This window comes from Gastrolobium bilobum, unplaced genomic scaffold, assembly GCF_033153095.1.
Source record: "Gastrolobium bilobum isolate Gb01-03AN ecotype WA unplaced genomic scaffold, APGP_CSIRO_Gbil_v1 utg4223, whole genome shotgun sequence".
In the NCBI taxonomy this organism is placed as follows: domain Eukaryota; kingdom Viridiplantae; phylum Streptophyta; class Magnoliopsida; order Fabales; family Fabaceae; genus Gastrolobium; species Gastrolobium bilobum.
Genome location: NW_026895490.1, coordinates 18,986 through 42,568, shown reverse-complemented (window position 1 = coordinate 42,568; position 23,583 = coordinate 18,986). Strand labels below are relative to the sequence as shown.

The 23,583-nt window shown below is 33.2% G+C and overlaps 3 protein-coding genes across 5 annotated transcripts; 1 reads left to right on the top strand and 2 right to left on the bottom strand.

The window, feature by feature from the left end:
• Window positions 1-3,006: 3,006 nt before the first annotated feature.
• On the bottom strand, window positions 3,007-6,748 carry LOC133313916 (probable glycosyltransferase At3g07620). 3 transcript variants are annotated; one of them, XM_061515347.1, is made up of 7 exons: window positions 6,736-6,748; window positions 6,590-6,657; window positions 6,428-6,498; window positions 5,524-6,285; window positions 5,310-5,440; window positions 4,612-4,945; window positions 3,007-4,081 (listed from the first exon to the last, which is right to left on the bottom strand). In XM_061515347.1, exons 4-7 carry the CDS (start codon window positions 6,199-6,201, stop codon window positions 3,413-3,415), a joined length of 1,812 nt encoding a protein of 603 aa, XP_061371331.1. In that variant the 5' UTR covers window positions 6,202-6,285; window positions 6,428-6,498; window positions 6,590-6,657; window positions 6,736-6,748; the 3' UTR covers window positions 3,007-3,412. The 3 variants fall into 3 exon arrangements, with proteins under 3 accessions (XP_061371331.1, XP_061371317.1, XP_061371324.1); XM_061515333.1 differs by lacking the exon at window positions 6,736-6,748 and having other exon boundaries at window positions 6,590-6,711; XM_061515340.1 differs by lacking the exons at window positions 6,428-6,498; window positions 6,736-6,748 and having other exon boundaries at window positions 6,590-6,711.
• Window positions 6,749-8,209: 1,461 nt separating this feature from the next.
• Window positions 8,210-12,328, top strand: LOC133313879 (CRS2-associated factor 1, chloroplastic-like). Its single transcript, XM_061515295.1, is given in 6 exon segments — window positions 8,210-9,035; window positions 9,986-10,113; window positions 10,614-10,839; window positions 10,939-11,066; window positions 11,225-12,000; window positions 12,002-12,328. Coding segments are annotated over 6 exon segments (2,229 nt in total). The 5' UTR covers window positions 8,210-8,254; the 3' UTR covers window positions 12,192-12,328.
• A 3,156-nt stretch (window positions 12,329-15,484) lies between these two features.
• On the bottom strand, window positions 15,485-23,088 carry LOC133313889 (histone-lysine N-methyltransferase, H3 lysine-9 specific SUVH4-like). The gene is made up of 10 exons (XM_061515304.1): window positions 22,666-23,088; window positions 22,438-22,497; window positions 19,117-19,221; window positions 18,727-18,773; window positions 18,540-18,628; window positions 17,654-17,816; window positions 17,434-17,533; window positions 17,174-17,362; window positions 16,369-16,605; window positions 15,485-15,598 (listed from the first exon to the last, which is right to left on the bottom strand). The coding sequence occupies exons 1-10, from the start codon at window positions 23,086-23,088 to the stop codon at window positions 15,485-15,487; spliced, it is 1,527 nt and encodes a 508-aa protein (XP_061371288.1).
• Window positions 23,089-23,583: the final 495 nt, after the last annotated feature.

Here is a 23,583-nt window from a genome sequence, read left to right as displayed (position 1 = left end):
GGGACTCCATTACACTTAAATCTCCCCTCATGTGTGAAACTTCGTCTGTGACGGGGGACCATTACTAATGAACTAAGCTAGACCAACCATAATTATTTTGTATCTTTTTATCTTTTAACACAATGCCTTAAAGCTTTGATAACACTATCAAGTTGGTCTAGAGGAAGCTCGTGTCAAAAGACCACCACCCTCAATAAGCTAAACTAAATAAGCCACATCAAGTAGGTCTGATGCCACATCTCAACCCAAAATCTTAAGGCATCGAATTTATGAATTATTCCACTTATATACACTTTACTTAGCTTATTACCAAGTAATGTAGGACTTATCATACTTGAATATTTCAATAATCTCCTCCCTCAAGTGTGAAACCCAACATTGGTAATATTAGGAGTGTTCATCAACCGATCCAAATCGATTCAAATCGCGGTGACCAAACCAAAAAACCGATAACCGAATTAACTGAAAATCAAAAAATCATAAATCAAAGAAAAAACAGTATATTTTAATTGAATTGGATCGGTTTTCGATTTGGTTGGTGAAAATCGATCCAATTTATTATGTGTTTATTATTTTCGAAAGATGGTGACTTAGAATCTTGTTGTTTTGTAGTCTTAGAATTTTGGTTGTTATTGATAGTAAAATATATTGTTTTAGTTTTTTTATTTTATATTAATCTATTTTAGTTCTTCATGAGTTTTAAGACTTTTTTTAGTTTGAAAACTTGAATTTTCTAGTGGTTTGTAGCTTTAAATGGTTTTATTTTGATATAACTAGAGATTTGTATGACTAAATTTTAAGCTTTTCAAAAAAATTGAAAATTGATCCAATCCAAACTGAATAAAATTGTATTGGATTTAAAAAAAATTCAAATCAAATAGATGATTAAATGATCAAACCGAAGGGATTGAATCACATGATTATTACTTCAAAATCGATCCAATCTACACCGCGAACATCCTAAATTGGTATGCTCCCCCCCAACCGAGTACCTAGGCCCAAATATTCAACTCGTATGGCAGTGGTATCAGAGCCGGGTTAAGCTTGAGCTAGCCTCATGAGACAAAATTATCTCATGCAACATAAAAACATATTTTCCATTTATGAATTGCCAAATGAAATTGAATATTATACATATATAAACATTAACTAGCTCTAACAAAAGAGAAAAACTTTAATGCATTGGGAGCACCAAATTTGATACTCTCTTTTACTAAATAGATAAAAATTTTAAGACTTTAAAAAAAATAAAAAAATCATGGGGGGGGAGCAATTCCACATGAGCCTTATACACTTGTATGTGTATGTAAGAGATAAAATTATAATTTTAATACAACAAAAGGTTAGAAGTTTCGTGGGCTGAAAAACCTCCAATTATGATTCTTCAGTATGCTTGCACAGTACAAGCCACGGGCCTAGTTTTTCCTCTTCTCAAAAGCAATGATTCACTCTTCGATTAATTTAAATGTTATGTTGTGTTCATATAAAAATATAGAAGTTTTGTTATCAAAAAAAAAAAAAAAAAATATAGAAGTTTATTAAATTTAAATTAAAAAATAATATAATTTTTTTTTCCTTATATATATGAACCAAGAACTGTTAGTTTCTTTGGCACTATTTGCCTCCAATGTTTGCAGGTTTCATACGGTTCATTTTGGAGACTCTGCTAGCTAAGTTAAACTTTTAATGGTGTTGAGGAATTCAAGTGTGAATGATTGAGTGAAAAAGATCTCACGTTAGTTAAGAATGACCTAAGTGAGCACCATATAAGTAAAAGGACCCATGCACTTAATGCCTTAAGGTTTTGGATTTGATTGTAGTGTTCCGAGCCCACTTAATATTGCTGCTCACTTGACTCATGATTGACGGTCTCTCGCACGGCCCAACAAATGACCCAACCCACTAAAGCAATTTTTAATACACAATCTGTAAATATTACTGTATTAACATTGAGTGCAACTATTTAGTTAACGGAATTGAGTTAATCTAATTTGAACTTTTAATCTAAAAAAAAAAATTCATTGACATTTGTCAGTACTTAAATTGGTGCATTGTCATTTGCTTGTAGTGTATTTAAGGCTGAAGGTGGAAAGGTCACTTACACTCTTAAGAAAAAGGAACAACAACAGCAGAGATGTAATTGGCATTTAAAATTACAGATATGGTATCTACAAGCAGCTCTTTACAATTATAGAAAAGGCTGCAAAAATTACAAATCTGATATCTACAAGCAGTTCTTCCTGAGATTGCAAAGAATGTGTTGTTGGTAACTTGATATGACTGACTTTTTGGACAGTGTGCTGAAGCAGTGACCATAAAATTTTCTGGGCATCTATCTGCACCTTTAAAGCACCAGGTCCTCTGCATTATTGGCATAGTACAAAAATGTTGTCATATTATTATTAACGGCGGTTATATTTACTACTATTTTAGACTTACCATTCTTATTATTTAATTAGTTATAGTTGGATCAATTTGAAATCAACATTTGAAAAAAAGAAAAAACTTAATTGTCGTTGATTTTAAATTAATCTAATAATAGCCAATAAGGTAGTAAGAATGATACAGTTAAAATAATAATAAGTATAACATTCTCATTATTATTATTATTTTCCAACCAGTTCATGGACAATCCCACTAATCCGATTCGAATACCGTCAAACTGATATTCAAGGTGAGTGTTTACAAAGAAACTTGTTGAAACAGAAATTGATAACTGGAAAGTCATCTTTAAAGAAAGAATGGAAGAGAAGAGAGAATGGTAACTCCTTTTATTCAGTATCATCTAATGGAAAAAAAAAAAAAACAATACTTCTTTTTTCTTTCTTTTCATCTAAGAATTAATGGATGGAAAAAAATATAGTAACACTTAAAAATATCATCCCTCCAAATTGTTTCCTTTCAATCTACAAAGAGATTGGAAGCTTACTATCTTTAACCTATCAATTGCATAAAAATGCAGCAAGCATGGGACTATTCTTCAAGAAAGCATACACGTAAGGTGAACTAAACTTTATCCTGTTCTAAAAGAAATATTTGAACAAGGTTTATCTGAACTGAACTTCAACTAATTAAATATTTGAACAAGATTTCCTCATGAATGCTCAAAGCTTGGACAAGAAAGGTTAAACCTCAAATGTCTTAAGAGTTTATTTACACAACAGTCAAAAAGACCATGTCTTGTTCTTGAACTGAGTCTTTTAGCCCAACGAATTTTCAATTATCAAAGTACTTTTAGCTCAATTTGTCAGCAGGGCAATCCATAATGCAGACAGTGTTTATAAGTCTGCCAAAATATTGAATTCATGAGAAAGGATTTTTCCTTTCCAGTTGTTCTTTGCTCGTATTTCATGCTGAGTTTTACTAGTTTTCTTCCACAACAACTTGGAACTTATTCGCATCAATGACATCATCACATTGATCTAATCTGAGAAAGTCTATTGTTCCATACTGCATGAAGAATCATATGAAATAAGTCATACTTAACAGGAACTTTGTGCCACAGGAAATGCTGTTGAACCTTCTTTACTCCCAAATGCAGTGCCAGGTACTTCTCTTCTGGGATTGAGATTAGTATGCTTCTAAGATTAGGGATATCCCTTTCACGAACAAATACAGAAAATGCTTCCCATTCCAATACCTCAAATAGAGGAGGCACATAATTATCTGATATGATAACTGGCACACACTCAGAAAAAATGGCCTCAACTATTCTTGGGGTGTGGACCTCATAACCTCTAGCACATACACAATACTTGCTGCTATTCATGTATTCCATATAAATTCTTTTACCTTCCATATCACGCGGCATTGGACCGAAAATTTTCATGTCAGTTTCTTTATTCTCCCAGTATTTTAGCAGGATTGGACGTAGATAACCATGCATGCCTCCTGCAAAAAAGGCCAGAATAGACCTTTCTGAAGGTTGTTTCCCTGCAAATCCTCTCAGTGGATCCATCATAGAGTGTATATAAGTAACAGGTAGAGTAGTGTCCTTGCCTATTTGGAAGCCTTTAGCAACATTAGCATTGCAGAGAGACCTAATACAACTTTTCATTGGTTGCCTTGTGATTTTGGAGGCCTGCAATACCATACATTACATTAAGTTAATACTGCAGAAAATTTTAAGCTGCCTTAGATCCAGGTTCAACAGCATAATATACCATGGGGCTGTGCATTTTACTTATATATAAACACTAGAGCTAAAAAATTTCAAAAAGACAAAATTTATCTTAGATTTTGCATCAAGATATATCATGTAAAACATGTAGGATATGATGTTATAGGAGTTTTAGCCAGAAAAAATTATTCCATGATAAGCATAGTAAGTATTTAAACAACAATGACCAATGCTAAAACTTTGCTACATCATTCTAGAAACAGGGTCCTCAGATTAGAAGCACTTGTACACCTGTCAAGTTTGTGTGAGCCACCTTGCTTTTGTGCATGATAAATCCAACTATATGATAGCTGATTTATGGTCTGATCAAATTTCTGAATTGATTAATGCTTGTTTCTATAAGGAAGCCAATCTTAAAGAGAACTTTACTAACATTATCCTGGAAAACTTTTTATATAAATACTAATGAAAGTGATGCAATGGAAGCACACCCAATCATGACAAGCAACAAGAAAATGGTCTGCTCCCCCAGTTCTGTTCCAGAAACGATATCTTCCTGCAATTAACTCCACATATCTCTCAAGGTATTGCTCCATCTTCTTACCGTCAGAAAGAGTAACCCTTAGCATTTGAGAGCTGAACGGTAGGTAAAACAAATGAGCTTTTCGGGGATCCCTCACAGTGAACCTTTTATTTCCCTCCATCAATTTCATAAACCACCCCTCGGAGGCATAAATTCCTCTCATCTTCGGTTGATGGAATATAGGTTTTTTTCCTTCTCTATAGATATAAACTTTTAGCTTGTGCTCCATCAGTTCATAACTCCTGAAGAACAGATGTACACTATGCTTCAGTTATCTACAGAAAAAAAAGGCCTACATATGAACTGGTTAAGAGAAAAAAAAAGGGGGTCTCCAGACAAATGGATGAAATGATGTCCATATCATCGCTTGTGTAGGTGAAATCTAGTTGATAATGTGCACATCTAAATTTGTAAGACTAAATTACAAATGATATCTTGAAAAACATTTTAGCAATTCCAAAATCTACCCAAATTATTCGTAATAATACACTAACCGAAAAAAGTACAGCACAGCTAGGAACTGATATCTCAGAGTATAAGAATGAAAAAAGAATAATTTATACTGCAATGCTATACATCTAACATATAAAACTGTAGCCAGGATACCTTGAAAACTTGGAAACATCCCGGAAAATAGGTGCATAAAGTCCTGAAGAATTTGACATGACACGGGCGTTTTCAATCTCCAGTTTTACTGATAAGAGTTCGCGGTCCAGTCGAGAAGACCACCTTGGCCTCTGTCATCATTCATCAATACATAATACGTAAAAATAAGGCATCACAATGGATTAAATTGGAACCACAAAGCTGAACTCCATACCATGGGAGAAATATAACTCTGAAGCAACAAAGAGTTCATCTGTGTTATTGAAGTTGGCAACACCAACTTAGTTCTCCTCATGGATGAAGTACCCATCTTAGACAAAGAAGTTTTCAATAGCCGTGGTCTCCGATTTCGGGATTCCATTTCCAAACTCTGTATTCCACTGCCATTTGAAGATTTTTCTACAATGAGTAACCGATCAGATGTGCTCATATCTGCATCCAGATTTTGTATGCCCTTTGAATGAATCCCTTGTGATGCAAATTGCATGTTATTTGCATGGTGTTGAATATTGTGTCTGTTATCTAGTTCTCTAGCCTTCTGTGTAGGATCATGCACATACTTGGGCCTATTCTGAGTGAAACTGTAAATTGCATCTTCATGGTTTCCCACTTCAAAACCCTTACTAAGTATTTCTTCCTTTCTTGAATTTCTGTCCCCATCAGATTCCAATTCATAGTCCAAATCTGCTTCTTTCTCATAACCACCTTCTTCTGAATTAGAGGCAAAAGTAACAATAGGCAGGACATGTGATGCAGTGGATCTAGATGCATCCTTTGCTGCAGTTATCCAATAACATTGGAAAACAACTACCATAACAATGAACACTGCAACAATCAAGAGCCTTCTAATTGCCACATGATACAATCTCCGGGCTAGAACATTGATACCCATTTCATGCAAAACTCAACTGATTACTTCAAACTAAGATAAATAATCATCATTACAGTGAGTGACCTTATAATCCTGAGCAAAAACCTGGAAAGGTAGTTTAGCTTCTCAAGTTCAGAAGAACAAATAAGACAGTAAAACAATTTTTTCAGAAAGAAAAAGAAAAAGTAAAAAACTTTTCCACAAAGTGAATCAAATGCAAGCCACTGAATGCATATATAAACAGTACCATGTTTTGAAGAAATCTTGAATGCTAGCTACAATGACTTCAACTTAGCAATAGAACAAACACCCCTTTAACTAAAAAACACAGAAAAAGGGTAAAATTGTAAGACAAATTTCACCCCCGAAAATAAAATTGGAAGAAACAAAGAAATCAAAGTAACGTTACCTTAATACCTTCCCTCCAGCGAGCAACTAAGCCTCTTCAACGCTTCTCTGTAAGGTGTATCCCTCAAACTGGAGATAATATAAATATGGTCTTGTTAGTGAAGATAATTACGTATGTACCACTGTCCGAAAGCAAAACATACATACACTTGCTATTGTTGTCGGCGGCGGCGGAGCAGCTTTGTAATTGGTCCTTCACCGTGTTATTAATTTAATTTTTTGAAAATTTTGTTACTAAAACGTCATAGATTATTCTACTTATTTCTTGTAAGAGTTTTATGACTCTTTTTTTTTTTTTTTGCTACATTACCATACCATAAGTATCTTCATTCAATCTTCTCCGGACAGCCCGTTTGAGCTAGCTCTGGACGAGACTAATCCCCAACCGAATATTTTTAACTTATCTTCTGGCCCGAAAGATTTACTAAGAAACTGTTTGAGTCAGGGTTTAATCCCTGCACCAAGCAATCCCTTCGGAGCTCAGCTGCCAACTGAGCTACACTTGAGGGTTGTTTTATAACTCTTTTACTTTCTCATTTTGATTTTTGCATTTTTTTTTTCTTGTAATAGTAAGATTTTTTTTTTTTACACCATAGGATAATTATCCCCTATAAATAGAGAATAATATTTTCCTTTTTTTAATTCTTATTTTATCTATTTCTTCAAATATCGATACATTATAATCTCAACTAACTTTTATTATTATTTTTTTTTTATATTCTCAACTAACAATATTTTAAATTGATAGGTAAATTAGATACAATATCCTATCTCTACTAAAATAGTCTTAAAAAAAATTAAGATTTTTTTAAAATTCTTTTTTAGGAGAGCTAGCTCTACATGATCTGAATATTCCCAATTTGAACCAGATTGTCTCAGGAACGATAGTTGTAGTTTATTAAAAAAATAAAATAAGTTTTTTTGGGTATTCCAAAATTACTTATCCTTATCATTTTTATTTATATTTCTCCTATAATTCTTTCTGTCCATGTCTGTTTAAATTTTGATTTATGAATGAAAACATATTAAAAATACGATTCGATCGCAACATATAATCCAATTTTTTTTTAATGATTTTAATCTTTAGGTTTACGCAAATATGCAAATCAGCAAAAAATAAAAAAAATGAGAATCTTGAACCTCTTACTGTTATGGATAGGATTGACCTACTTAAAATCAGTAATCACACATCTTTCCATCCATAAACAAGCAAAACGAACAATTACTTCATCTTCATCTTTAACCCCTACTCTTGTGAAATGCAAGATGTTATTATAGATGTTAATTTTCAATTCTGAGAAAAATTGACCTTTTCTACAATTTCAAGTGTATTTAGAATTGAATTGGTTGTATTATGTTTTATGTTATAAAAAAGGAGAAAGATCCATTTATAATTTATTTTACAACTTATATTAAATATGACCGGTCATACACTCTTATTCAAAGTATGACTGATTATACTTATAATTTATAAACAAAATATTTATAAATATAATTTTTTGGATATAAAAGAACCTAAATGTATCGTGGATTATAATAAGATATTATAATAATTAATTGTTAAGTAATAATGTACTTAGCTAACTACAGCAACGAAAATCGTCAAACAGAGATAATAACATGTGACTCATAAACCTGAACCATCAAAGTGTACTATCCATCCAACATGGCTGTGACTCTGAAGCTACCAATCCGGTTCCCCATCTTCGCCCCATCCATTGACCCGAACCCGACCCATCAACGCCCTTCCACGGAGATCCGTTTCTCCCGTTGGAATAACGCAAACGCCGAGAAGTTCAACCAGCGCCGACGAGCCCAGCAGGAAATCGAGGACGAAATCCGCCGCACTCGCCGCTTCGACTCCGCCGACATCATAGCCAACATCGCCGCCGCAACCGCATCCGCCGCCGCATCCGCCGCCGTCGAAACATTCAAATCCGTCGGAACACCCTCCGCTCCGTCGCGCCCTTCAATCCCGGGAAAAAAATCCAAGTACTCCAAACCGCCACCGAAACCCGATTCGCTTAGGCTCTCGAAGAATCCCAACCCTGGTGCTCAATTTCAACCTGCGCCGGCGGCGAATGTGAAAATCGGCGATGACGGAGTGTCCTACGTTGTCGACGGTGCACCGTTCGAGTTCAGGTACAGCTACACCGAGACACCGACGGCCAAACCGATCAAAATGCGCGAACCGCCGTTCGTGCCGTTCGGACCGGCCAACACCCGGCGTCCGTGGACCGGTCGGGCCCCACCGCCGAGTAGGAAGAAGTTTAATGAATTCGACTCGAACCCGGTTCAGTCGTCCGGTTCATTTTCAGAAGGTTCGAGCCCGGTTCAGCCGGTTCATTTTCACTCCAGGGAAGAGATATTGGGGGAGCCATTAACGCAGGATGAGATCAATGTATTGGTTAATGGCACCATAAAAACTACCCGCCAGCTCATTATTGGTATTTTCTACTTTTTTTGGTTTGCAATTTCATAATATGTTCTAAAGTTTCTTCTTTTATTGAAAATTTAGTGAACCCTTTTGCTTCAAATAATTAAATGTTAATCAAAAGGTTATAATGGACTTGAGTGTTATCCTGTGGTTTGCATGGGAGCGTGTGAGGAAATTATGAGTGGAGTTTGTGCAAATGTTGGGTTGCATGTTAGGGACTTTTTCTACTTTTTTTTTTTCTTAAATGGGAATAGGATAGTGTGATTGTTGTAGATGTGTACTTAAGGAGGTAACTTGTGTTTTTCTTAAATGGGAATAGGATAGGTAACAGTTAACACCGACACTTAAAAAAATTCCGACGTGTCGTGTTCGACACTTCCCGACAGTCACCGACACTCCAATATTCATTGCAAAGATTCAAAAAAAGTTCAAAGATTACGTTGCGTTGCATTTTAAGTTCCAACTATTAGATTCGTTAGATTACAATTATGATTTTATTGAGTTTAATATAAACATTTGGGATATCTTATGTTTTTTTGCAAAATTGATGGGTATTACAAGTTTAATTTTATTTTTTTTGTTAAATTATTGAATACTAAATATACTATACACTACATAAATTAAAAATATTATATAATATCAAAACGTGTCCTAACGTGTCGAAATTTAACATTTTTTAGAATTAACGTATCGGAGTGTCGTGTCATGTTGTATTCCGTGTCAGTGTCGGTGCAACATAAGTTATATTGCTTTGTTTAAATTGTAGGAGTTTTGTGAAACCTTAGTTGCTACTTGCTTGTAAGATTGTTTGAACATTGAATGAGGAGAGCTAAGTAGTGCATGTTACATGAGAGTGAGGAGATCACTTGTATACACTTATCTGGCTATTGGGAATGGAAAGTTTACTTATTCTTCTTTTCTTTTTTTTAAATGTCTGTGCACTCAAATTTTCTGTGTTAGGTAGAGATGGTTTGACACATAACATGTTGGATACTATACATACTTATTGGAAGCGGCGGAAGGTGTGCAAGATAAAGTGCATAGGAGTGTGTACCGTTGACATGGACAATGTTTGCCAGCAGATAGAGGTTGGTTTCTTTGTGCTTTTAACCTCTGATCTTTTCACGTCTTGCTCAATTACCAATTCATCATGACATTAAGCGTCTGTTTTTTTTAATGCTTTGAGAAGTTTTGGAAATAACAATCTCAGCTTGCTCTTGGATGTGTACAATTTCTTGGTTGTAATATTTGTTACGTTCTTCATCTTTTTTCTCTGGCTTTGTAATACAATTAAATGCTAACTAACTGAAAGAAATATAGGTTACTACCTCATGTTGGATTCAATCTCGCTTTTGAGTGCTGTTTGGAGCTTTTCATAGGGGGATAAAAGACTCCTTTTTCTCAATGACAACTTCTTTGGTCTCTCTTAATGGTCTACAACTGTAACCTTGTTTTTCTTTTCTTTAAAATGGGTTTACCTGTTCTTACTTTTGTGTGTTGGCTATGTCCTCTGACATTCTTCGATAAAAAGAATTCCGTTTTGTTTTTTCATTTATGTCCTCTTGCTTCATTTTGTCTGGTTTGCCAGGAAAGGACCGGGGGGAAAATCATTTACAGAAAGGGTGGTGCAGTGTACCTTTTTCGAGGAAGAAACTACAATTATGAAACACGTCCACGTTTTCCTTTTATGCTGTGGAAACCTGCTGCTCCAGTGTATCCTAAGCTGATCAAGCGAGTTCCAGAAGGTCTAACGCTACAAAAAGCAACTGAAATGCGTCAAAAGGGAAATGATTTGATACCCTTATGCAAGCTAGGTAGATTCTTTCAGATGTTCGTTACAATTTAACAAGAAAGGAAAATTACTGTTCTTTCTTCTGGCAAACTGACATATATCTATCTTTATATTGTTGCAGCAAAACATGGTAATTACTGTGACCTTGTAACAAATGTCAGAGAGGCATTCGAAGAATGTGAGCTAGTGCGAATAAATTGTCAAGGACTAGATGCAAGTGATTATAAAAGGATTGGAGCAAAACTAAAGGTATAACCAGTTTTACCTCAATTTTCCATCCGAGATTGAAGATGATATGAACTGAGATATATATTTTTGGTGTGTCATAAGATTGACTTAGGTTACTTGAATTTTTCTAATGATGCAATAGTAACATCTTTTCTTTCATATATGTTCTTTGGCTTTAGGATCTTGTTCCGTGCATATTGCTTTCATTTGAAAACGAGCACATACTTATGTGGAGAGGACAAAATTGGAGACCCTCTTCGTCAAATCTCAGAGATGACAGCAAGGAAGCCAGTAAAATTGTCGACAGTGAAAATCCAAATGCACTGCCATCGGATGCACAAGAATTGTCAGTACCATGTCTGCAGAAGAATTCAGTAGAGCATCTAAGCAATGAACCTCATAACACTAGCATTTCCTCTAGTTCCGGAGATGTGAGTTTGCACAAGGTTAAGGTGCCTTATCCCACAGAAAATAGCAATCTACTTGTGTCTGTGGTTACGGATCCTGCTTCACTTTCTATGAAAATCTATGGAGTTGAAACCACGGAAGATGTCATGGGCTCTTCTGGTGAGCCACAGCCCTGTGGGAGCACAAGTTCAAGTGTGACCATCCTAGGAACTGGTGACAATTCTATTAATAGCATGGTAGATCCTCGTACCGATAAGTTGCTAGATGGTGTAGGAGCAGCAGATATCAGTAGATCAAGGTCTGCAACTTGTACAGAAGAAGTTTTATTACTGTTGGAGCAAGCTGTCAAGAAAGGAAGTGCACTTGTTTTAGATGATGAATCTTTGGATGCTGACCATATTTATCAAACCACAGTGGCTTTGGCCAAATCAGCTCCACCTGAGCCCGTTTTTAAGCCCCCAGAAAGGTTATGGGTCAAAAATAGTGACAAGCAAGAATGTTTGACATTGCAGACAAAAGAAGTTACCACCGTTAATATGAATGGTAAAAAAGTTGGAGCAGAATTCTAAAATTAGAAAAGAAGATTTTGGTGAGGGATGTCAAAATGTAGTACCACAAGGTAGAGGAACTTGCATGATTTTTGATACGATACCAGCTGGAGGTATACTTTTATTTTTGAAGGGAATAACATTATTACTTGTAAATATATTGATTCAGATTCAAGTGGATTACTTGTAATTTATACTATTGCTTTTACCATGATCTTTTGTTTTTACTACTGCACCTATTTTCTTTTAGTTGTCCTTTTAAATTCGGGCATTTGATCAAGTATTTGTATTAATCTCATATTGTTACCCGAGTAAAAACTTACTTCTACTGAGTAAAATTTTGGAAGAATAGTTAATTGATTCTGCTATAGCCTTCATATAATTGTTTTGCTTTTATATTGCAAATTTGTCCAAGGTTTGACATAGTAGTAATACCATTGTTCTGTTGTAGTTGAGCATTGTGTGGTGAATCAAATCTTGCTTATAAGTCAAGCAATAGCACTAATCAAGTGTACCTAATGTACCTTCTTTGTGCCATTAGTGGTTGAGCTCTGAAATATAATTATAGAAATACTTTGATAATTTATAACGGGGACATTATTATATTTACAAACTTTTTGTTTATAAATCTTACAAATTACATTATGTACTCCCGGAAGTACCTCGGTTAGGATTGTACTTCCAATAGTACATAGTGTAATTTATAAGAGTTTGTAAACAAAAAGTTTGTAAACATAACCTATCTCATTTATAATAGTGATTTTAGTGATTATTTAAAAATAATTAATTTTCATTTAAAAATTTTGTTTCGTTCATTGTTATTGTTGAGCATGAGATGATAATCTAATAAAAGAGGCAGAGAGTGCAAAGGTCCTTATTCTAGGGCGTAAATCTTACTTATATAGATGATTCTGAGGCATATTATAAAGTAAGTGTCATTGGGTGATTAATTGTTGCAGGTGAATGTGTACTTATATAAGGCATATTATAAACTAAGTGCCATTGGGTGATTAATTGTTGCAGGTGAATGTATAGTGTCAATTGTGGGAAAAACTGCGTTATGAAGGTGAATATAATATGAATAGGGAAAATGATATTTGGTCACTTGGACATTTTGTCCTATATGAGAGTGAATAAAAAATCTAAACCACAAGTGAATAATTTTATTTTTTATAACTCATTATTGTATTCTTATAAATATTGCATAACACTTACACAGCCACTTATATTCAAATATGATGTCTTGATTAGTGTAGAATACATTCCATATATACTAAGCCAAGTAATTAAATAAATTAACTAACTGGCCAATCTACTCTGCTTTTTAGAATTGTTTTTGAATAAAGTCATGTAACTATCCAAAAAGATCTATATATATACTTCGTCATAAAAATGTTATATGGTATGAATATATTTACTAAAACAATTCACAAAAAGATAAAAGTAAAATATTTGTTGCATTTTGTTACAGGAATAGTTATATTGCCTACCTATTTAATCTTTCTACTTTTACTACCTTTTTATTACCATTGATTATATTTATTTATTTATTTATTTTTGGTAAATAACCATTGATTATATTTAAATCAACGGCGATAAACAACTGGTGTAATTAGTTGAGAAAAATAAGCGAGATATAAATAAAATAAAAAATATTATTATATTTGTGACTGTTGATTTAAATATAATCAATGATGGTAGAAAAAAGTAATAAGGATAAGAAAATTAAATAGATACACAATATAATGATCCCAAAATCATATATGGAAATATTTTTTCAATCTTATTTATTTTCTGGAACATTGACCAATGTGCCATGCTTTTTGCATTTATATACCAAACTATCATGCGAATAGTAAAATTTACCAGACTGCCACGTGTTGAAGTTCGCTACGATTGGTAGCAAACTTGGTAGCCAATGATTTTTTTGACACGTGACACACTTTTGCAGGAAAAGTTGACTGCACATGTCCAAGTTCGCTACGACTGATAGCGAACTTGGTAGCTAATAATTTCATGACACGTGGCACATTTTTCAGGAAAAGAAAACTGGACTAAGTTCGCTAATAGGGGTAGCGAATTTGGTGCACCATGTGGCACAAACTCGTTGCCTAATAAGAATTAATGTACCAATCACAATTAAAAAAAAATGAAGAAAAATGATTATTTAATTAATGTACCAATCACCAATAACATTTAATTTTGATCACAATTAATGTATCAATTACTAATTATAATTAATGTACCAATCACAATTAATTTTGATTGGTATATTAATTATGATTGGTGATTGATACATTAATTATTTGTGATGTCATTGTTATAAATTCGAACGATGTTTGTAATAGATAAAATATGTCAAATTAGGCTTCATTGCGTAGATTTTGAAAAGTATGTGAAATAAAATAAAAAATCATCTGATTTTAATATCCGAATCAAAAGTTATGGCCTTCCAAAGTGATTGGTGATTGGTACATTAATATATAGGTACAATCAAAAGTTAATCCCATCGGTACACTAATTGTGATTGGTACATTAATTAAATAGCTCTTTTTCTTCGTTTTCTTTTTTTGATTGTGATTGCTACATTAATTCTTATCGGGCAACAAGATTGTGCCACATAGCGCACCAAGTTCGCTAGCCCTAGTAGTGAACTTAGTCCAGTCAATTTTTCCTACAAAAGTGTGCCACGTGACAGTCTGCTTTTCCTGCGAAAGTGTGTCATGTGTCACAAAATCTTTGGCTACCAAATTCGCTACCAGTCGTAGGGAATTTGGACACATGGCAGTCAGCTTTTCTTGCGAAAGTGTGTCACGTGTCACAAAATCATTGACTACCAAATTCGCTACAAGTTGTTGTGAACTTCATGGTAAAATATTGGTAAAAAATTGCTAAAATCGTGACAGTTAGTCAGTGTTCCTATTTTTCTTTTCTTTTCAATTATGATTAATTACTAGGCATTGGCAATATCATAAAAAACAGAATAATATTGTTATTTTTATATTGATTAATAGTTATGCGCAATTTGTACAAGAGAGTACCCCTAATTTCTCCATAAAAATTCAACATCAACGACAACGACAACGTCACTTTGATACCATACGAAACGAAATAAGATTGTTGTTTCCATAATAGTTAATAATTATGTACAATTTGAACAGGTAGAGGAACCCCTAAACTCCAAATTCTCAATAAAAATTTAACCACAACAACAACGTCACCTTCACCCAAAATTAATTTAATTGGGTTTGGTACGGAACGAAAATTGCATACAAAATATTAAAAGTTTATATTTCTCTCATTTTACACCTAAGAAGTCAAACTCTTACACATACAAAATAGAGATAAATCTCATCTCTATTTTTTTTTTTCTCTTCTTACTTGCAGATCCCACTTGTGATATTGTTTCTACTTCTCATGCAATTGGAATTCGAAAAAGTCTATTCTTAAATCAAACAGATGTAATGTGTTGTGTATAGCAAACTAGTATAAGCGCTTGCGACAATCAGCTGCACCACAGTAACAAGGTAACTGCTTAGGTATTCCATCAGGACCAACAACACTATCAAGTATATAACCATAATCATATGTGAGCTCCTGTCAAAACAATAACACTTTTATCATTCCAAAGAAAGGTATCCCCCAAAAGAAATCAAGTATCAACATGATGCATGTACCCAACAATTAAGAAAATCATTAATTAGAAAGCATTAAATCATAGCATTGCAACGATGTTCGAATTGTGACATAATGGATTATATATGTTAATGCAGAGTTTTTCATGATTTCATTTTAATAGATTGCAATGAATCCATATCCCACCCTTTAGTCAAGATTGCAATGAATCCATATTCCATCTTACATAAGAAATATATTATGAGGTAAAAATTGTAATTATCTAGTAGATAATCATCTTTATTCCAAATTAGTTTGGTGATAATTTGGGCCATCAATGAATTTATATAAAAGTAAGAACAAATAAAAAATAATGATAAATATTATATACTTATAGGGAAATGTTATATTTACAAATTTTTTACTTATAAATTCTTATAAACTGCACTATGTCTTATCCGTAAGACACTCTTGAATGAAGTCTTACCAATAAAACATAGTGTAATTTGTAAGTTTGTAAAAAAAAAAAATTGTGAATATAACTTTCATCATATTTGTATAATATAAAAAAGCCTTTAATATCTTATACACACTTTAAAGTGTGTGGGGTTTATTTTTTTCTTTCTTTTCTCTTCACATGACCGCACGTACTTTTATGTATAGGTAGAAATAATTTTATCTCCTACAATATAAGAAACATCAAACTCTATAAAAAAGAAAAAGAAAAAGAAAAGCACAAATAAGATCCTTACTTGGTAAGGAGGTATGTCTTGTGCCGCAAATAACACTATCCTAGCTAGTCTGATATCATGGTGAGAGCTCAGAACACATTGAACAAAGAGGTTAGGATCACAACTATGATTTATGAGCCTAACAACATTCCCAAAAGAGTTGGCATCTATGCTGAACTCGGGCTCATTTTCTGTTGTCACTTCATTTCTTTTTTCAACAAAAGTGTTACTCGGCAATGATACATCACGCAACCTTCTCTGAGAAAAAGAAAAAGATCATTGGAAAAATCAACTAATATCACCCTTCCAAGTAATGTAATAAAATCTTTTTCAAACACTAATCAGATATTTATCACAACTGAACAAGGAGATCACAATATACTCTTACACTAAACCAATCCTAAGAAGGATATACCATGGCTATTTGATTCCATATTTTGATTGGGAAATATAAGAATCATGTTAGCAGGAATTCATGTAACAAAAAAATAACTATATATTATGAGTAGTACATAATTATAAGAGATATAAAAAAATTTAATATTATAACCATGTACTATCCGTAATATATAATTGTTTTTTTTTTCTTCAGAATATCCTACAACAGTACATCCGAGGGACCCATTTTGATTATAATAAGGGCATTTCAAACCCCCACCAAGTTTACAGCAATGCAAGTTATATATATTAAAAAAAGGGAAAAGTGTTTGTCATTTTAAATGACAGAAAGTTATGTCATTTTAAGAGAGATACAGACACAGATAACAATTCAATCTAAAATAAAAAAACTAAAAAAATTCAAATCAAATAATAATTGTATTCTTACCTCCCGTCCATCTACCTCATTAATTGTATGTAAGCAATCAATGTCAAATATAAAAGCATTCCCTAGAGCACTCTCCAACTCCAAATCTTCATTTCTTCTAACAACACCAAAATATTCACAAATAGGTGCACCACAAGGAATGAAGTCCCATGTTCTAACTGCCCACCCTTTGTTGGGAGTTCTATAAACCTGTGCAAAGAAATTGTTTTTAGGATCACACAATAATTAATAAAAAGGCATAGAAGTTTTGGATGATATACCTCAAGCTTATAACTCAAACCCTTTTGAGTTATTTTATTGTCACAATTAGGTCCACATCTTGGACCACATTCATACAAAATATCTGTAGGCTGCATCAATCTGAATATGAATAAGCCAATAAAGTGTGTTAAAGGACTTTAGAAGATTGAAAATCAAATACAAATGAAGATTTTTGGAAGGTAAAGAAAGATTAATTTTATTAGAAAAATAAACTATCACCTGCAACCTTTCCGACCAACAACATATGGAAACTCGGAGCCATTACGAAGAGCACAAGAGCAAGTACTCATATTTCTACAACTTCCTTTGCACTTGCAATCTTTGTCACTAGAGGGAACTTTAACGTTGCTTGCATATTGAAGTGATGTGGTATATGCAAACCCTAAAATTTAAAACATCATATTAATGCAAACTCCAAGTGAGTAATTAGACAAATTACATTTCCCCAAATAAAATAGGAGAGAAAATGAAAATACAAGGAAAAAAAACACACACATAATATCAAATTAAATCATAGAAAATTATAAAGATGGAACTAGATTATTATCTTAGAAAGTCATAAAATAAACTCCAATTGTTCTAGTCAACCAATTATTCATACACACACATATAGGGGTGGGATCCTTTGACACCAGTGTCAAATTTAAAATTTGATACTTCATCTGAGAGTCATTAGATAAAAAAAGATCAATGGTGTCATATGCTTATAAATCAGAGTCGTTGATCTTTTTCGATCTAATGGCTCTTAGATGAGGTGTCAAATTTTAAATTTAACACTGATGTCAAAGAATTCTACCCCCCACACACATATATATATATTAAAGGGTTTATAGTTTCTCATGTTATATGAGATAATTTTATCTCTTACACACACTTTTGTACACACACTTATACAAAGTGTGTGAGCCTCATGTGAAGCATGTAAGGAGAAGAGAGAGAAAAAAGACAACATGGACTCCACACACTGTTATATGTGTATGGAGATAAAATTATTAATCCCTATTTTAAATGCTAAAGTGCAATGCAATTACTTTGAAGAACTTTTATTACTCAAGCAGAACTTGCTACTAAAAAACTAAAATGGCTAGTTGATGATTAAACTTACCCTCAGGTGCAATGGGGGGATCATCATATTCATTAGTTACTGGAATGGTAATGGCTTCTTGTCCATTGCTAAGGTCCTTGCAAACCAAACTAAGAAAACCATATGTACATGAGCTTAGTTACAAATTTAATGCAGATTAAAAGAACCTATTACACTTCTTCTCTAAAGAGTTTAGCCGATAGCATACCATGGATATTCAGAAGCACTGGATACTTGCCCTCGAGTCAAATGTACCTAACATAAGAAGCAAAACCAAATGTTACAATACAACCATAAGCCAAAAAGAAAAGTAGCATGAAAGTGAATAAAGACAAAAAAGAAAGCTGAAGTACAAATGACACTATATAAAGTTCTGAAGCCACAGACATGATCAACAGAATCCATTTGGTGACAACAATTTAGAAGTGAAGAGTAAGAAGTTTTTTGAGAGGAAGCTAAGGTCAATTTGATTCTGTTTTTGTTTATTTGTGTTTTGAAAAATTATTTCCTAGAATTGTTTCTTAAAATTATAAATGTATGAAACACATGCATTGTACGATAAACTTGATAGAACCAATTAAGCATATATAAAACTTACAACCTTATCATTACCCAATTTGGCCAGTCTCCGAAGCTGCTTTAAAAGATACTTACACCCTGTGCTTGTAGGAAAACCTTTCTCAGCCCAATTTTTATCAACATCCTAGACAATGAATAATTGATTATTGAATGCACAAGACCATATATAACATTACATGTATCATTATACTATTTCATTAATATTATAGATTAAGATTTCAGTTGAAGCAATAAATTTGCAAGTGTCTTCCACAAATTAATGTGTATATATAATCTATTTATAGATTGCTCCACGCTTTTATGTAGCTAGAAAGATCAACAAATGAACTTAATTAGTAACATTATTCCAATATAAATATTGACATGATCGATCTGACACAGGAGTGGACCTATGATTTTCAATTACAATATATCTTAATCTTCACAAATGGAAAATCCAATTCACATGTCAAAAGTTCATTAGGAGTTCAACAAAACAAGTCCTGCATGCAGAGATGCATCTATTACGGATATTCGAAGAATAAATACAACTCATGATGACATAAAATCATCACTGTCCAACTTCACATGAGATTTTCCCATATACTCTATTCATTCAACTTTAATGAAACCCTAGATCTCTGCTCGTGAAAAAAACTGATGGCAAACACTGAAAACTGCATGGTTAAAATTTAGATTGATTATGAAACGTAAAAAAACTGATGTTATCTTCTTGGCAAACAAAGAAGATAAAGTTATCTCCAGTGAGAAAAATTATAATGATAAAGATTAATATAACCCTGCAATATATTAAAATTATAAAAACACTTGATTTCCATCCCAAAACGATGTCGTTTTAAGCTCACCGAAGATAACTTATCTCCATTGACTGAAGAAATCCTTTACCCTTAAATCAATATCAATTTTTTATGGGATAAGTTATTCTACCTAACTTTACCTACCACTCTCCAACACCGTTAGATCAAAATCTCAAGAGGAGAGAGAAAGATAAAAATTAGTTAAGATCATCTTAAAAATGATAGGTAGAATAACCTATCCCATTTTTTATTATCCCTTTTCTTTCTTCTCTATCTAAATCTTTATAATTTCAACATAAAGATACTTAAAAATCTAGAGATGAGTTATTCTACCTACTCTTTATTTATGCTTACCTTTGCCAACCATTTTTCAACACCGTTACATCAGAATATTAACTACCTTTATCATTTCTCTCTTATTGAGATTATAATCTGATAGTGTTGAAAATTGGTAGAAAAAAAAAAAAAGAAGATAAAATAGTCTATCCCAAAAATTTATGCAAAATAATAATAACAAAATATCTTTGGCCAAATCTTACCTAAAAAATAGGAAGATTTTGTTTTAAAAAAAAGGGATAGGATATTGTGACACCCAGTCAATCTCACCGTTAGATCGCTTATGTTGATCCAACGGTTATATTTATTTCCATCTTTGTATGGTCATGATTTCTCAAATTTAAAGTGAAAGCATTAAATATGGGAAATCATAAGCATACAAAGGTAGAAATAAATATAAAATATTAAATTTGGGAAATCATGACCATACAAAGATAGAAGTAAATATAACCGTTGGATCAACATAAGCGATCTAACGGTGAGACTGACTGGGTGTCACATGGGTGTAACATAACTTGGGTGTCACAATATCCTATCCCTAAAAGAAATAGAAAGTTTTAGGTTAATGGCAAGTTATTTGAAAACTTCCAACTCCTCTAGTCTTTCTCTATTATCCTTTCAACTAGGTTTGGCAAAAATGAGTCAACCCATCGGGTTGGCTCGTAACCCGGCTAAAATGAGCCGGGTTGGGTTAGGAAAAATGAGTTAGTAACTCGAGTCAGCCCGACTCGTTTCAACTCGAAAAAAATCGAGTTAACTCACGGGTCAAACGGGTTGGCTCGCGGGTTATGCTTTTTTTTTTTAATATAAAAGTATAAAAATTATTGAAGGTAAAGTGGAAAGTTAAAACCTAAAATTCCAAATCCAAAAACCCAAACAAAAATACCCTGCAGCTGCCAATAAGTCCAAAACCGTGCATTAAGGACATTTTTTATAGTATGTGTGACAGTGTGAATGTGGTGTCAACTGCCAATAAGTCCAAGTCCAAATGCAAAATTTTCTATGGTTTATCTGTATAATGCCTTTGTGTTGAATGAATTAATAATTTAGGAAAAAAAATTAGAAGTTATAGCATCAATGGAATTTTATTTTTTTCTATTTTTCGAGCCAACCCTAACCCGACTCGAGTCAGGTTGGGTTGAGTTTTCTGGCTCTTTTATTTTTCAAGTCAACCCTAACCCAGCTCTTTTTTTTCGGGTACGCGGGTTGGGTCGGGTTGAGTCGGGTTGGCCCGTTTTGCCAACCCTACTTTCAACATACAAGACAAATTTATATCTTCATCAAAGGAATCTCAAACATAAATCAAATCCAAATACACTCCCAACAATTAAAACTTTGGTACCCTCTCTATCGTAAAAGGGTCGCAACTAAAATGAAAATAATTTCAATAATTAATCGATCATATTAACAAGGATTTATGAATGTTTTGAGAAATTTCTCAGCACTCTTATTTTATTATCTAAAATTTACAATCACTAATTATGGGAAATAGGAAATTACAATCCCACGTTAGGAAACATACAAATCAAATCAAAAACCATAATTTGATTTGTATGTTTCACAATATCAGATAGACTAGGGATTGCAATTTCTTATTTTCATAATTAATGATTATAAATTTTAAATAAATAAAATAATTTGCTGAAGAATCTCTCAAACCATTTACAAATATTCGTTAATATGTTATCACCATTGCTTTTTCAATCGGCCTAACTACAACATAAGCAGATTGAAATGATGGCATACCCCAATTCAAAAAACAAAAATAAAGATCAATTAGAACCGTGAGAATGAAAAAAAAGGTCTTAGGAAGCTGCCCCCTCTATAGGATTTGACAGTACTCGAACCGAACTAGTCCAAAAGGATTAACCGGTTAGGAGACTCAAAACAAAAATAAAGATCAGGTATGTGTCAGGTAGATACAAGAATATATAGATGCCCATTCCACAAAGCTTATGGAATTATATATGTCTCACTATAAAAATAAAACTATGAATCAATGGAGAACAGAATCATGGCTGACAAACATATTTCGGCTTGTGTTTTCACTCAAAAGCACATCAATGAAAGAAAATTTATCAACTAATACACCTCAAAGTGAATTAATCAAAATCTTCCTGGCTGAAAAAAAAATAGTAAGTTTCAAGAAATACATTTTACACAATTTCTAATTGGAGTTTAGGAAAAATTGTTCTTAAAAGGCTTACCTTAGTCCTTAAAAGTTTGGCATCCCTCTTATCCAGCTTCTTGGATTTACTCTGCTCTACCTGTAGGACAGTATTAGAGAAACCAATTGAAAAAGACATCACGTAGTCACATTTTGCCAAATAAATAAATAAAATAGGAAAGGAAATACGACTTTTTTTTTCTATACTTCAAGAACTAATAAAGAACACAAACGATTATATAAATAATGTGCAAATTAATTTTATTACCTGAGAAGATTCAAGTCTATGGAGATTGAAAGATCTCAACGATTCTTTTATCATTAGAACGCCCCTGAAGTCCAATTCATCAAACACATGAAGAAAATCACTAGAGGGAGAGCTTGTATCGCTTATGCATGTTTCACCTACTTCAATCTTTGCTCTCTTCGGATCAAAATTGTTCCCATTGTTATCACTCATTGATCTCTTTTTATTATCTTTGCCATTGTCCTTCCGATTTTGAAGTCTAAGGCTAAATCTTCGCTGCACCAAACATTCCTTTGTTTTAATCTGCTCTGGATGTTTTGTAACATCGTCGTCGTTGTTGCTTGACGTGACATTTGATGAATCTTCAGTACTTGGATATTCATTTTGTACCATGACTTCATTGCATGTGACAATGTCGTTTTCATTACTGTTAATTACATCCATGTTACCAAACTCCTTCGGCACAGGTGGTAAAGAGCCTGAGCCTCTTAACCAGAGATTTCGAATTAGAGCCCTGGAAATGGAGAAAAAGAATTTGAGGAAGCAGCTCCTGAATGGATTCCATAATGCTCGATAAGGATTAGTCTTCAATTACAATTAAAAGATACCCTTGAGATTATTCAAAAAAAAAAATTACACCCATGTTGAATTATATGATCACTTCGCAAAATCAACACCTGCTCTCAGAACGTTGAACAAAAAAATTATAACAAAACCATGAAACCCATGTTACTATGATAAAGAACATGAATGCAGGTGCAAAGAGAAACAAAGAGGGGAAAATCATTGTTCATTTGTCATCAATTCAATTAGGGGATAGGATATTGTGACAACCAAATAATGTTACTACCACATCTTAACCGTTGATTTCCGCCAATCAACGGTTATCATTTTTCAAATCAAACTCATTAATTAATTATTAATTCGCAATAAATGATA